This window comes from Propithecus coquereli, unplaced genomic scaffold (assembly GCF_000956105.1).
Source record: "Propithecus coquereli isolate 6110/MARCELLA unplaced genomic scaffold, Pcoq_1.0 Scaffold10, whole genome shotgun sequence".
NCBI classification, from domain to species: domain Eukaryota; kingdom Metazoa; phylum Chordata; class Mammalia; order Primates; family Indriidae; genus Propithecus; species Propithecus coquereli.
Window position 1 is genome coordinate 3,809,227 of NW_012133858.1, and position 12,942 is coordinate 3,822,168.

Consider the following 12,942-nt stretch of genomic DNA (forward strand, 5'->3'; position numbering starts at 1 on the left):
CATTTGTGTTTTGGTATATTTTTAGGTTTTTTCTTGGTAAGAAACCTCCATCCCTGGTTTAGGCATCTTCCAAACCAGAAACCCTGGAATTATTCCAAAGTCTCTTATTGCCCTCATTTAGTCACTCCCCGTTCTGTAATCTTAACTTCTAAATATTTCTCAAATACACTGACCCTCTAGGATAGTCACTGAGAGGAATCGAATGGGAAACTGTCCAGGGAGAGACACATGAGATTACTAACAGGCCTGAAGATTAGAAGTCAGAAGCTCTAAGTTCTAGACATGATTTTCCAACTGTTTTCATTTTGTAAATGTAGGTTATAAGCCTCAAAATCTTACAATCAAAGACAGTTTTAAAAAGAAATATAAAACCATGCCTAAAGAGAAACCATCTTTTTAAAAAAATTTTTGCCAACTTGGCTCTACTACTTGATTTCCAAAGGGATTAATAGTTACTCATCCACAGTTTAATTGTTTTGTCATTTTCTAATGCTGCTGATGCAATGATGTTTTCTGTAGGATGACAAGCTGCTGAGATCACAACATCTGTATGACCTTGTAATTTCTGTACAATCTCTTTAGTCTGAAGGTTCCATATGTAAACCAGGTTATCCTCAGAACCAGACACAATCCATTTTCCACCAGTAACTGAAAAATTAGCAAAAATGCAGTATTTCTCATTCTTGTGACCAGTGTATGTCTTCAGGCATCTGCCTCTGCTATAATCCCACAGTTTAAGAGTGTTGTCCAAAGTTGCGATAAGAATATATTTACCATTTGGAGAAAATTTTACAAAAGAGACAGGAGGGTTATCATCATCCACAAGCGTTTTTAAACACTGGCCTGAGGCAGCATCCCAGATTCTACAGAGACCATCATAGCTACCTGACACTATCAAGGACCCACTACAATTAAAATGAACAGCAGAAACTGGGTCAGAATGAGCAGACAAAGTCTTGAGGCACTTTCCTGTTTTCACTTCCCAAATTTTCACACTCTCATCAAAAGATCCTGAAATGATGAGGTTGGATGGTGGATTGAAATTACAGCAAAAGACATAATTACTGTGTCCCTTCAGTGTTTTCAAACATTTTCCTGATCTCACATCCCATATCTTTAGAGTTTTATCATCTGAGGCAGAAACAAGACTACTGGAATCTGATGACCAGGCAACATCTGATATTTCCAGATTATGACCATAGAGTGTTTTCTCGTATTTTCCATCATATGCTCCCCAAATTATAATTAGTTTATCAGCAGAAGAACTTGCTAGCCAGTCTCCACTAGGACTAAACTTAACTGATGATACAGCTTTCGTATGTCCCACCAGAGTACATCTGAGAGCATAGTTCGGGTTTTCAGGCACTTCTTGGCTCTGACTGGCTGATGAAGTGAGCGCCAACTGTGCTTTGGCATCTCCTGACTCCTTTGTTGCCATGGATCTGAAGCTCCAAGTCAGTAGGTTGGCTAGGCGTCCAGTCCTGAACCAGGCAGTCCAGTATTTTGGTTTTCTGCCCAGCAAAATGAAGATAAAAATATCGGATTCAAATATATACAGTTTTTAATGATTATAATTTCTGGATCATCTTTAAACTACAATTATATACTGAATCAGCAGCACGGCTTGGACCACTTCAGTTTTTCCTCTCTCTTTTGTTAAATACTTGAGAAATACTATTGAAAGGGTACGCTGTCGACAAGGTACTAATGTTCGTTATTTTATTAATGTATAATATAAAGGTGTCCAAAGCAGGGGCGAGGGGGATCTCTACATCAAGTATTTTTTCACCGCCCCCCAACCGCCAGCTCCGAAATGTTTGCCATTATTGGCAGTCCTACCAGTCAGACTAGGTACTTGAGGATGAACGCACCACCGCTTTAAACAGATTTCAGAAGCCAAAAGAAAACCTACGTAGCCACCGGATTCTGAAGCCCTGGCCTACGGAATACTTCCGCATATGCTGACTAGACAGCACTGCAGCGTCAATCCCTAACCAAACGGAAAAGGAAGTCTGTACAAAGAAAGCCCCTTCCAACCACCACTTCCGAGCCCGGACGACCAATGGGAGACGCTTTTCTGCGCCTGCGCAAAAGGAGGCCTCGGGGCTTTTTTTTTTTTATCAGGTTCTTTTCGCCCCGCGCTCCTAGCACAAACGTGACTGCGTCCTTGGGTGGGTGGGTTAGATGTACAGGGTTTGTCCCAGACCTGACTGGCTAATGTGGGAAGCAATGGATCTTTATTTCAAAGAGCATTTCTTTCTGGAAACTGTCACAGGAGAGGGCTGAGTTGCCGTTGCCCCTTGGCCGCAGGCTGAGGCCCACACTTGACACGTAATCTGCCCAAACTGCACGCTTTTCGGAAATGCGCTGAACTCGGTCCACTCAGACGTCGGTGACTCTTTGTAAACTCCTGCTCCGCAGGCGGCTTTGGTTCTACGCCCTTCCGTTTACTGTGGTGTGGAGCCGGGTGGCATAGCGTTGGGGTCTGGCTGATCGGTGTGATGATGTGTAGGCAAGGGGTGTGTGGCAGAATTTATGTCAGATTATAAAACTCCTGATTTAAAAGTTTTCCCTGAAAACGTTTTGGAAAGGATAAGGAGTATGTCTGTTAGGGGCCTTTAAAAGCCAGTGCTATGCCAGGAGTAACGAGCAAAAGTTTATTTTAGCACTTAAACATTTTAAGCTTCCATAGAAAATTCAGAAGGGATCTCAAAGGTGCTTGAAACAAAAGAACAAAGAGGTTGGTGAAACGGGGTAAGAAATGGGTAAGGTAACTGTTAATTAGGCTTTAGAGATCTCTCCTTAGTTCTAAAAGAAATGATCAATGGCTGTGAAAGTATGCAAAATATACACGCTATTCACACGTAAGTTACTCTCTTAAACAAGAATAGGTTTACCAAAAAACTATAAGTCTGACTAGTTTCTCCATCCCTATAGTTCCTCAGTAGTGCGCCCAAGAGAGGCAGAAAATGTTCTGTTTAAAAGGTTTTCGCCGTGACCAAGCTAAAGTCACGAGTTAAATATATCTCATGATGCTGTCGGTCGAGAATTAAAAAGCATTTGGAATCAAAGGGTCTCCTATTGTATATTCATTAGGGATAACTGAAAGTCTTCGCCTTTATAAAGCACAGTAAGCATAATTAGGTCACCTGTAATAAATCGACTATAGTAAAAACCTCATTAAGACCCTACTACTACTACTCTAGTTGGAAATTTAAACAGGAATTGGACAAATAACCTAGTGCATATTAACGATGTGAACACAATGACGCAGTTCTAGGAATGGGAAGAGCAACTTTAAAACGGTAGAGAGCTGAGGTCCCCAACCCCCAGGCCTCAGACCGGTCTGCAGCCTGTTAGGGACCGGGCTGCAGAGCCCCGCCCCCGCCTGTGGAAAATCTGTCTTCCACAAAATTTAGGAAGGCGGGGCGCTCAGTAGGAGGGGAGCGGCGGGCCAGCAAGCGAAGCTTCCCTGCTCCCCATCATTCACATCACAGTCTGAGCTCTGCCTCCCCACCCCACCCCAGGCCCGTGGAAAAATTGCCTTCCATGAAACTGTGGAAGGAGGGAGTGCACAGCAGGAGGTGAGCGGCGGGTAAGGACGCGCGCGGAGCTTCCCTGCACTCCATTGCTCGCATCAGGTCTGAGCTCCGCCTCCCCACCACCCCACTCCCGGTCCATGGCAAAATTTTCCATGAAACCGGTCCCTGGGGCCAAAGAGGTTGGGGACCGCGCTCTAGAGGGGAGTAAAGAAAGGAAATTAGATAAGGTAAATCACTTGACATGAGAACGTGAGGGCCGGTATGTTGGTGCTGGAGTGTATTTAGCCCACTTACAAACATCACAAGCATGGGGAGGGGCACACAATTAAGGATGTGCTGAGAGGAATATCTAGAAATGATTTTTCTTCGGATTTTCCCAAAATTTGAAATTTCCATTATTAAAATCCACTTCTTGATGTCTGGGATTTTTTTGTTTATAAATAGTATCAGGAACTTGTGCAAAGAAAATTAAGACTATAACTAGTTAAATCTTGCTTATCAATTAGCCATGTTCTAATATTAATATGTAGTCCTAACATTGCAGTCCTTAGGAATTAGGACTAAGAATTTCATAGTTTACTTTCTTGGGAGAAGGGGGGTAACAGCGACTACTGACCGAGTCAGGAAATACTAATATAGGTAAATCCAAAGTAGCAGAATGGAGATTTGCATTTTGGGTTCCCAAACACAATTTCTTACACCGTCCCCTTTTTAACAATTTCTATTTTTGCTGCCTTTAATCTTCACTGGATAGGTGATATGGAAGTTTTCCTCCCTGTAGAAACCAATTAGGTTTCTTCAAATTTTCCATAAATGTCTTAGAAATCAAAGTCACCTGTCTATAGTTTAAAGGTACATTTCCCTTGCCCCTCAGAAAAATTTGCAAATGTCCTAGAAATGTTGCCACAAATAGAGCAATTTTTCTTGATATGTGTGTAGGACTTAAGCATGGCCTGGGTGTGATTCTCACATTAAGGAATTTCTTGACTAACTTCCTTCATAGCAACTCTTGGCTACCAAATCCAGTCCTCAAAATCAAGCATTAATAGAACTATGTACATACCCAGACTCCTAGCAAGTGTACAAAAATCTAGTTGGGCTAAGTATGGGGTGACCAGGTAACACCATCCAAACTGGGGCATTTCTAAAAGTGAAAGGGGCACCAAAAAAATTAACAGGTATTAACTACAAATCTAAAATATAAACTGAGGCAGTCTCCAGCCAAACAGCAGGCACTGTTGACTTCCCAAGATCTCCTCATAATTGTAACTTTATCTTGGAAAATTCCACTTGGTATGACAGTTTATATTCCAGCCTGCCCATCTCTCTCTCTCTCAAACTCTGTCCTGTTCTTTCCCCGCCATTATAGTCTTTTGGGTTTCTATTTTCTTCTTGCCCATCCCCTTATCTTAATAATGCTGGGCCCAAGTGGTAGATAAAGCACTGATCCTTATTGTGCACCCCCACTGGACTCCATTGGCTTCCTGGGGTTAAGTGGATATGGATAAAGAAATTTGAAGAGTAATTTTATTTTTTGCGAAAACATTCATGATCACAGAAATGACCATATATTGATTTAAAGTTAGAGAAAACAATGACTTTTCCAAAGTGCAAGTGAAACGGGGCAACAATCATTCAAGCTAGCTTTAATAAACTTGTACCTCCAGCAATTTTATACTATAGATAAAATTATAGTTTGCAGGAACTAAGACTATGTTTTGCTTTAAAATTTTTTGTTTCGTTTTCAGAAAAAATACTTGGTCAGTGAAATCTCTCAAAAAAAAAAAAGAGAGAGAAGCAGTCATGTAATGAAGAAATACACCTTCTGTTTCTACTCATCTGTGACAGGAGTGGATTAAAAAAATGTTCTCTCGCAATACATACAGTATGTAAAAATGAAAAATCCCTGTTTAATAGCCCAAGGCAACCATCAGCTTCCCCTCAGTGGTTATAACTGAGGAAGTTTTTTCTTAATTTTAAAATATGCCGGAATAGAGTGATGAGGTATTTTTGGTATAGACAAACACATGAGGTTGATTATATTTTAGTTAACCTGTGGAATATACACCCATCAACTTTTCTGAGAAGACATAGTTTTTTTGTTTTTAAATAACAGATCTCCACTATGACAGTGTTTGCTTTTGTAAACTTCAGGTCAAATTATGTCTCCTGAAAGGTAACTGCATATAATACAGATGTTGAGACACTTGTTTTAAGAGTTATTAATCCTGGTTTCAAATAACAGCATCAAAGAATTCCTTTGAGTTTTCTTTTGTAATCAAGTACCCTTTACTAGTATCACATAGATGCTTATTCCTTCATTCATTTAGTGTTTACTGAATGTCTACTACGTGCAAGGCACTCACCCATGGCCTGACAGACCACATTCAAGTACAAAGAATCATTAGAGCCATTCCAAATCAAAGTGTCAGAACACTTTGAAAAAGGACATAGAGAGGTCAGAATGACTGGAGGTAAGCAGAAATACTCAACAACCAATACATTAAAAGATGATCTTAGTTTCTGACATTCCTTTGGCCTATACCTCTTTAGGAAATAGACTTTTAAATTCATACCCATGGCCCTGCTTTCTAAAACAGTAATTCTTCATTCCAAAGCCTTTCCTTCTCTAAGTCAATACCTTCTACATTCACATTTGAATGGAAACACAGTTCTATAAGTTTAGCCATTATGTTATAAAATTCAAAATCCTTCATTCACGTATTATTTTTTTAAACCTCTGTTGTACTTACCTGGCCATACAGAATTTTAGCACCACGTAAGGGAAAAAAGATGTTTGGGCTGAGAGGGCCTATAGTCCAGACTATGTAACCTAAAGGCAACTTATGCCTGATTTAGTCATTTTAAGGGTGCTATGAGGAAGATTCAGGAAGAATGTCCAACAAAAAGGGCTGGCTGCTGAAATTTAGTTCTGGGAGCAGTTCGGCAAAAAACTACTGTGTGACCACTGCTTTCTTTGACAGAAATTGTGGAGCTCTTCCCCTCTTGGACAGCCAGTATCTAAGGATTGTGACCCTTGGGGCAAAGTAATTTCTTTTAAGTCCTGACTTTGTCATCTACAATATAGTAATAATTATCCACCTCAAAGAGCAGTTGGAGGATTAAGTGAGAAAAAGCCCTTAGCCAGGTACCTGGCACACAACAGATAATCCAAGACACGTTGCTTTTATTTGACCTATAGGAAAACACACTGGGACTTGTTTACTTTTAGTTGAAAACAGAATGGAACTTCATCTAACCATAATTCTTCCTTCTTACCCCAAGCTTCCAAATGTATTTTATGACCAATAGCAATTTGATAGTTTTAATTAGCATATAAATATTTGCTTTATCACACATTCTTCTGATGCTCTGGTATCCATTCTTATAACCTATCCTTTTCTGACAATAAAACATGCTATGGAAATGTTTATTTTTCTATTTTAGCGATGGGGTCTCAACTCTTCCCACCCAGCTGGCTGGAGTGCAATGGCACAACCATAGCTCACTGGAGCCTTGAATGCCTGGGCTCAAGCGATCCTTCCACCTCAGCCTCCAGAGTACCTATGACTACAGACTCACGCCACCATGCCCAGCTAATTTTTTATTTTTGTATAGACGGGATATCACGATGTTGCCCAGACTGGTGTCAAACTCCTGGCCTCAAGCGATCCTCCCCTAGTGCTGGGATTATAGGTTTGAGTCACCAAACCTGGCTGGAATGTTCTTTGTTTTACCGCCAACTTACTGTACCAGTTATATCTAGCCTTCAATTACTTTAACTTTTTTTCTAAAAATTACTTTGATAAAAAAACATAGTCCCAAATATTTCCCAATTGGGCAGATATATATTTAATTTTTTTGGTCTCACAATAGAAATGGTCCTATTAATTTGGGGTGGACAAAAACTCAGATTTGAGACTTCCACATATAAGTGTACCTATCTCTGCAAATGAGTAAATTTTGGAATGTCGGTGGCGGCATGTATATGTTGAAAGCAAACAATGCCCCTTTCCAAAAGTGGATCCCTATTCTTTTCCCTCTTCTTTACTGAGCATCAGCCTTAGACACCAAAATTTCCAATATACATAAAAAGCCCCAACCCCTAAAACAATTATATTGAACTTGTCTATTAATATGAAAATTTTCCCAAAACTAATCAGCAAGAAAGAAAAGAAATCCCTGGACTCGAGGAAAACCTTTTCATAATGCAACCCCAAGTTAGGGAATTAAACAGCTGAAATGTTTATTTAGCACTAGAGAAGTAAATTCAAAGTTGCCTGTGGGAAGCCAGGTACAATAAAGATTTAGTTGACAAAGTTTGATTTATAAAATATACTTAACATATTTTTTCTTAGGCAAAATCAGCAGCAACCTGGAATAATTCAGATTTATCATGGGACGATTGCCAATGTTTTTCTCTGTGACACTAATGCTGAAAATGACCCAGAGCCCAATCAGCTTTATCTGGCATATGGAAGAAACAATAGTAGGGCAATAGGATTTTCAAAAGCAGTACAACTGACAAAGGTAAGAGTTAAAAAGGGTCTTGATTAGTTAGTGACAAGAACATGAAAATGTTCCACAGAGAACTCTGTCTCCTAAATCTCTCCTTTTTTCACATCCATCATCTTTACCTTCCCTGATATTTCTCAATCCAGCCATACCTACCTTCTGGTACTTCAGAAACCAGGTGCCTTTACATCCCAAATTCTCTCAATGCTTTTTTTTTTCCCACCAAAGTTCTCATTTCAAAGAATACACTTTGAAAGTTTGGAGGAAGGAAAAAACAAAAAGGAAAGGAAAAACAAAGCTACTTTCCCCCAATCAGTAAATAAAACTGCAGAAGAGTTTTCCTGTGTTGAAATCAACATGCTTTTATAATGAGCAACACCTTAGTGACAGGGCATTTGATAAATTGAAACTAAATGAAGAGACTCTATCAGGCAGAAAACTAAAAACAGAACTTACAGTTACCCCTTAAAATGTCATTTCTATTACCAGAAAGGCTGCTTTATCAGTACCAAGTTCCAACACATCTGAATTATGCTGGGATTCAACTTTTAGCCAATTCCATTTCTATCCTTTAAAAAAAATCTAGTTCAGATCTTATAATTTATGAACTTCCTCTAGGACAGGAGCAAGATAAATTCCTCTGTTTTAGACAGCAAATAGATCATATCAGTTAAATGAACTTTAATTCATTCATTGAAACACCTGCAACTGGCAGCAAAAACTCCCAATGTACACTACTCTTAACTAACGTGAGGAGACAACTTCGTGTGCTTTATGTTTTTTCCATTCAAACTGGTTTATAAAATGAAATTTTTTAAACCATCCAATAGAAGGTACATAATTTAAAACATCCTATAGAAACGACATGTTACCAGTAATTTACAATTTTAAAAAACTCAGCCACAAAAAAAGTCAAAGCTAAAAACAAGATTTTTACTATGAATCAGTGCTTCTATTACCCTTCTGAAAGAAGTTATATTTTAATGTGATGTAAAGGCAACATTGAAAATTCTTCTTTAAATTAACCACCTAATTTATCCCTAAAATTACAAAGAATCAAAGTCTTTTACAGGTCGAGTGCAGTAAACTACAATGTTCTCTCAGCACAAAGCAGCACTAGAAAAAGTAACAGTTATAGATGGGAGTTGACTAGTTTTGCAGTGGCTGCTCCATCAATAACAAAACAGACATCAGACGGTATCCATCCCAGAGCACAGACACAACTACAGACTAGATGTGAAGAATGCGTCACACTCTTGGCTGATAAATGTCCTTTGTCTTTGACTCTTTCTAGTCTGAATGAAGTGGATTTTTTAAAAGTTTAAATCAGGTCACATAAGTTGGCTGCTTAAATAACATCATGATGAGGTATGAAAGCTCTGAATATCCCTTACATTCAGCAGGATTTACCAGAGATGTATAATAGCTTGTCAGGGGCAACTTCCAAATACTTTTTACACTTTGGGATTATAATGAATTCTAGAAGAGGTCAAGTCTAAAGAAGTTTAAAAGGGTATGCTCTGAAACAGAAGTGAGCAACTTTTCCTTCAGAATTCATTTTGAACAGCACATCAACAAAAAAATCTTCTCTGATAGTGTATCCCAACATTGAGTCAAGATGGCCAACTAGCACCGAGAAGTTGTATTGAACTCATTTGCAGTTCTCTTGGCAATTAAGCAAATTTTTTCATTCCAGTCCAAGCACAAATGTGGATCACTTAACACAGTACTGGAAGCGCCATTTGCAGGTACAGAGTGCAGTCATCATTAAATGAGCCAGAGGTGGATATTGTTTTTATTGGGGTGAGGAATGGGGGGCACACAGTACTAACAGGAGATGAAATAAAATGATTAGGGAACAATGAGGTTATAAGAAAAGGATCACTGCCCTTATTTGAATTAAGCAGGTCATGTTGCAAAGATGGTAATTTTTTAACAATAAGGATGCTACATTAAAGGAATCATATGTGCAGCATGAATATATTACAATCTAGCTGCACCTGACTTAAGAAAAAAATCCCTAAGTAACTTTTAAAAGTATGTGTTATCTGCCAGTCACAGAGGGGAAAAGCACCTAGGGTGAACTCCAATTTAATGAGGACCTTGAACATCAGGACCACAAAGCCTGAAATATTGTTTTAATGCAGAAACACAGCCTGTAGTTACACTGGTTGAGTTTGGAAAAACTGGACGGTGGTTTTTTTGTGTGTTTGTTTGCTTTTCTTAGTTTTTTATTGAATTAGAGGATATGGTTTTTGATTACTGAGGATTTTAAATCTTCATACCAGCATTAGGATTGATCCACTTCCAAATCCTAAGACACATAGACCAAAGAGATGCAAAAGCCATACAAATTAATATGTACCCCTCTCCTTTCTGTTCTAAGGGAATCTGCAAACCAGTATCACATTTAAGAGTCAAAGTGTTAATTCTTCAGCATTCCTGACAACTAGAAAGCACATTCACTGAAGGCTGAAGGTGAGGGAGTGGATGGTTTAACTTTAATATCTGAAGAATGGCGCCAATAGAGGAAAGAAAACCATCCAATTTCAGTAAGTATTAATGCAAATTTGGCTAGAAAAAGCCATCGGATAATCCAAGGGTTCACTGTGGAAGAACTCATAAAAAGTACTCTGAAGTATACACAACAGGTCTAAACATCTCCCTTGTCGCAAGTAGTTGTGTGAAATTCAAGATAAAGGTTTAGTCTCATCTTTTAATGTCAGTATTTTTTCCCACGTTAAAGGGAATGAGGAGTCGTCCTCTTTTATCCCCCATAAAAAAGGGAGCCACATTAATATATGTATATTCCCATGACTCTAATATAGGTGCGGATCTCCAAAGCCTAAGGATTTTTCCATAAGAGAGTGGGCCGTTCTGGTTACCCTTTTATTAGAAGGGTATTCCACCACAGAGAGCCAGAGGTTTTCCAGATGTGTGTAAGAGAGCAGGTGCGCAAGGCAAGCAAATGAGCGCAAACAGTATTATGGAAAACATTTGAGAAGTTAGCTCCATGAGGACTGTGGGCTCCACAAGAGGACTCGACTGGGTAGCCTGGTCTGACACAGGAACGTGAAAGCAGAGTATTGCTTCAAAGCTGGAAACCTTCCATAGGAGCCTCACACTGCTGGAAGATGTACTGCTGCTGGCTAAGATCAACCTGGGGTGCAATGCTGCTGTCCTCATCTTCGGTCCCGAAGTAATGCTCAATAAGGTCAAAGGCCTTCTGGTAGATCTCCTGGTTTTCGTGACTCTGTAAGAACTCAATTTTATCCAGACCTAAAATGAAAAATAAAGGAAAATCTTTATTGCAATTTCCAATATTTGTTGGAAATTCTGATAAAACTGTATATTGTCACATGTCTTCTTCATTGATGTAAAGGAAGATTCTCTATTTGAATCTCGTATTTTATAATAGCATAGAAATAACTGCTGGGATTATACCTGAAAGCTAGTATTAAATACACCTGCAAGCAACATCCAGTCTGCAGAAGCAGCAATTTCCATAACAATACCCATTTCATCGAGTGTCTTGAGGTAGCATTAGTGTTTTTATTGGACTCTATGGCCTAATTAATTCTTGGCCATAAGCTTCTTTAATCAAAGCATCTTACCATAAGCTTCTTCAATCAAAGCACAGTAAGGGTTAATGCCAGTGCCGTTCCTTTTGGCTTCTTGTTCTCCAAGCCTCAGGATATTTTCCAAACCATTCAGGGCAACCTGTACAATCTTAGAGTCCATGACCGTGAGGAGATCACAGAGTGGCTTGATACAACCCAGTTCTACTAGGTACCTAAATCAATACAAAGAAAATTTAGTCAAACAAAACTTTTAATTTTGTAGAACTTTTATGAAATTGGTGAGTCATCCTCAAACTCATTGCAGAGATAAAAACAGGCTCTCATTCAACCATACAAGCTATACCTTACCATAAAAAAGCTATAAATAAATTATCCCCAAACCAGTTCTCAGGCACCATCTCCACTCCTTTTTCTCTCCACAATTACAGACTCCGAAAAATAGGAATACTCTCCTACTTTGAATATGAGCAACTCACCAAAAGAGTATAGGTTTGACTGATTAATTTCATCTTTGTTTCTATAGGTTGCCACATCTCTGAAACATGACGCACTTGGTGCTAAAAGCCAACAGAAGCCCATTAGGCCAAATGTTGCAAAGATGATTAGAATTTTAATAAAATAAATTGTGAGAAGACTATATGGGAAGAATAAAACTAGCATAAGGAGGATTCTAGAACTGGTATTTTTCTTTTTAATTCAGGCAGAATTTAATATGTAATCAAGATTAATGATAATGGCACTGAAACATGATTACTGTATCATATTCATAGCAGATATCCATGCCATTCTGTATCATTCTGGTTTCTCAAGTTGTATATAGCTAGAGGCAGAGATAATGACTCCAGTTGCATATTCTATGAATGTGCAACTAGGTCATTTTGGAACTTACTACTAGTGCCACTCTATTTTTCACTCACACATTTCTTTGGGCGGGGGGGTGGGGGATGCGGAGAGGACTTCAAAAATACATAAAAACCAATCTCTGGCCAGGCAAACCAAGAACAAAAAGAGAAAAGACAAATTACTAATATCACAAAAGAAAAAAGGATATCACCATTGATCTTATGGACATTAAAAGGATAATAAAGGAATACTACAAACTGCCCACAAATTTGACAACTTAGATGATAAAACGGACAATTTTCTTGAAAGACACAAACTACCAAAACTCACACGTGGAGAAATGGATAATTTGAATAGGCCTGTATGTACTAAAGTAATTGAATCAGTAATTTATAACCTTCCAAAACAGCACCAAATTAAGATAGTTTTTTTTTTTTGAGACAGAGTCTCACTGTGTTGCC

The 12,942-nt window shown here is 38.8% G+C and overlaps 2 protein-coding genes across 2 annotated transcripts in view; both read right to left on the reverse strand.

Annotated features, from left to right (window-relative positions):
- Positions 1–445: 445 nt before the first annotated feature.
- WDR5B (WD repeat domain 5B) lies at positions 446–1,931 on the reverse strand. Its single transcript, XM_012640667.1, has 2 exons — positions 1,913–1,931; positions 446–1,511 (listed from the first exon to the last, which is right to left on the reverse strand). Exon 2 carries the CDS (start codon positions 1,436–1,438, stop codon positions 446–448), a length of 993 nt encoding a protein of 330 aa, XP_012496121.1. The 5' UTR covers positions 1,439–1,511; positions 1,913–1,931.
- Positions 1,932–8,969: 7,038 nt separating this feature from the next.
- The window catches only part of KPNA1 (karyopherin alpha 1 (importin alpha 5)), a 57,009-nt gene continuing 53,036 nt past the window's right edge, over positions 8,970–12,942 (reverse strand). The window contains exons 13-14 of the mRNA XM_012641522.1: positions 11,672–11,850; positions 8,970–11,336 (exon numbers count right to left, since the gene is read on the reverse strand). Coding sequence (XP_012496976.1) covers positions 11,149–11,336; positions 11,672–11,850 — 367 coding nt within the window. The 3' untranslated portion in view covers positions 8,970–11,148. The remainder of the gene's footprint in view (positions 11,337–11,671; positions 11,851–12,942) is intronic.

What these genes read in the sequence shown, in the direction of transcription:
- WDR5B (XM_012640667.1), bottom strand. Translation starts at nt 1,438, where the DNA reads ATGGCAACAAAGGAGTCAGGAGATGCCAAAGCACAGTTGGCGCTCACT.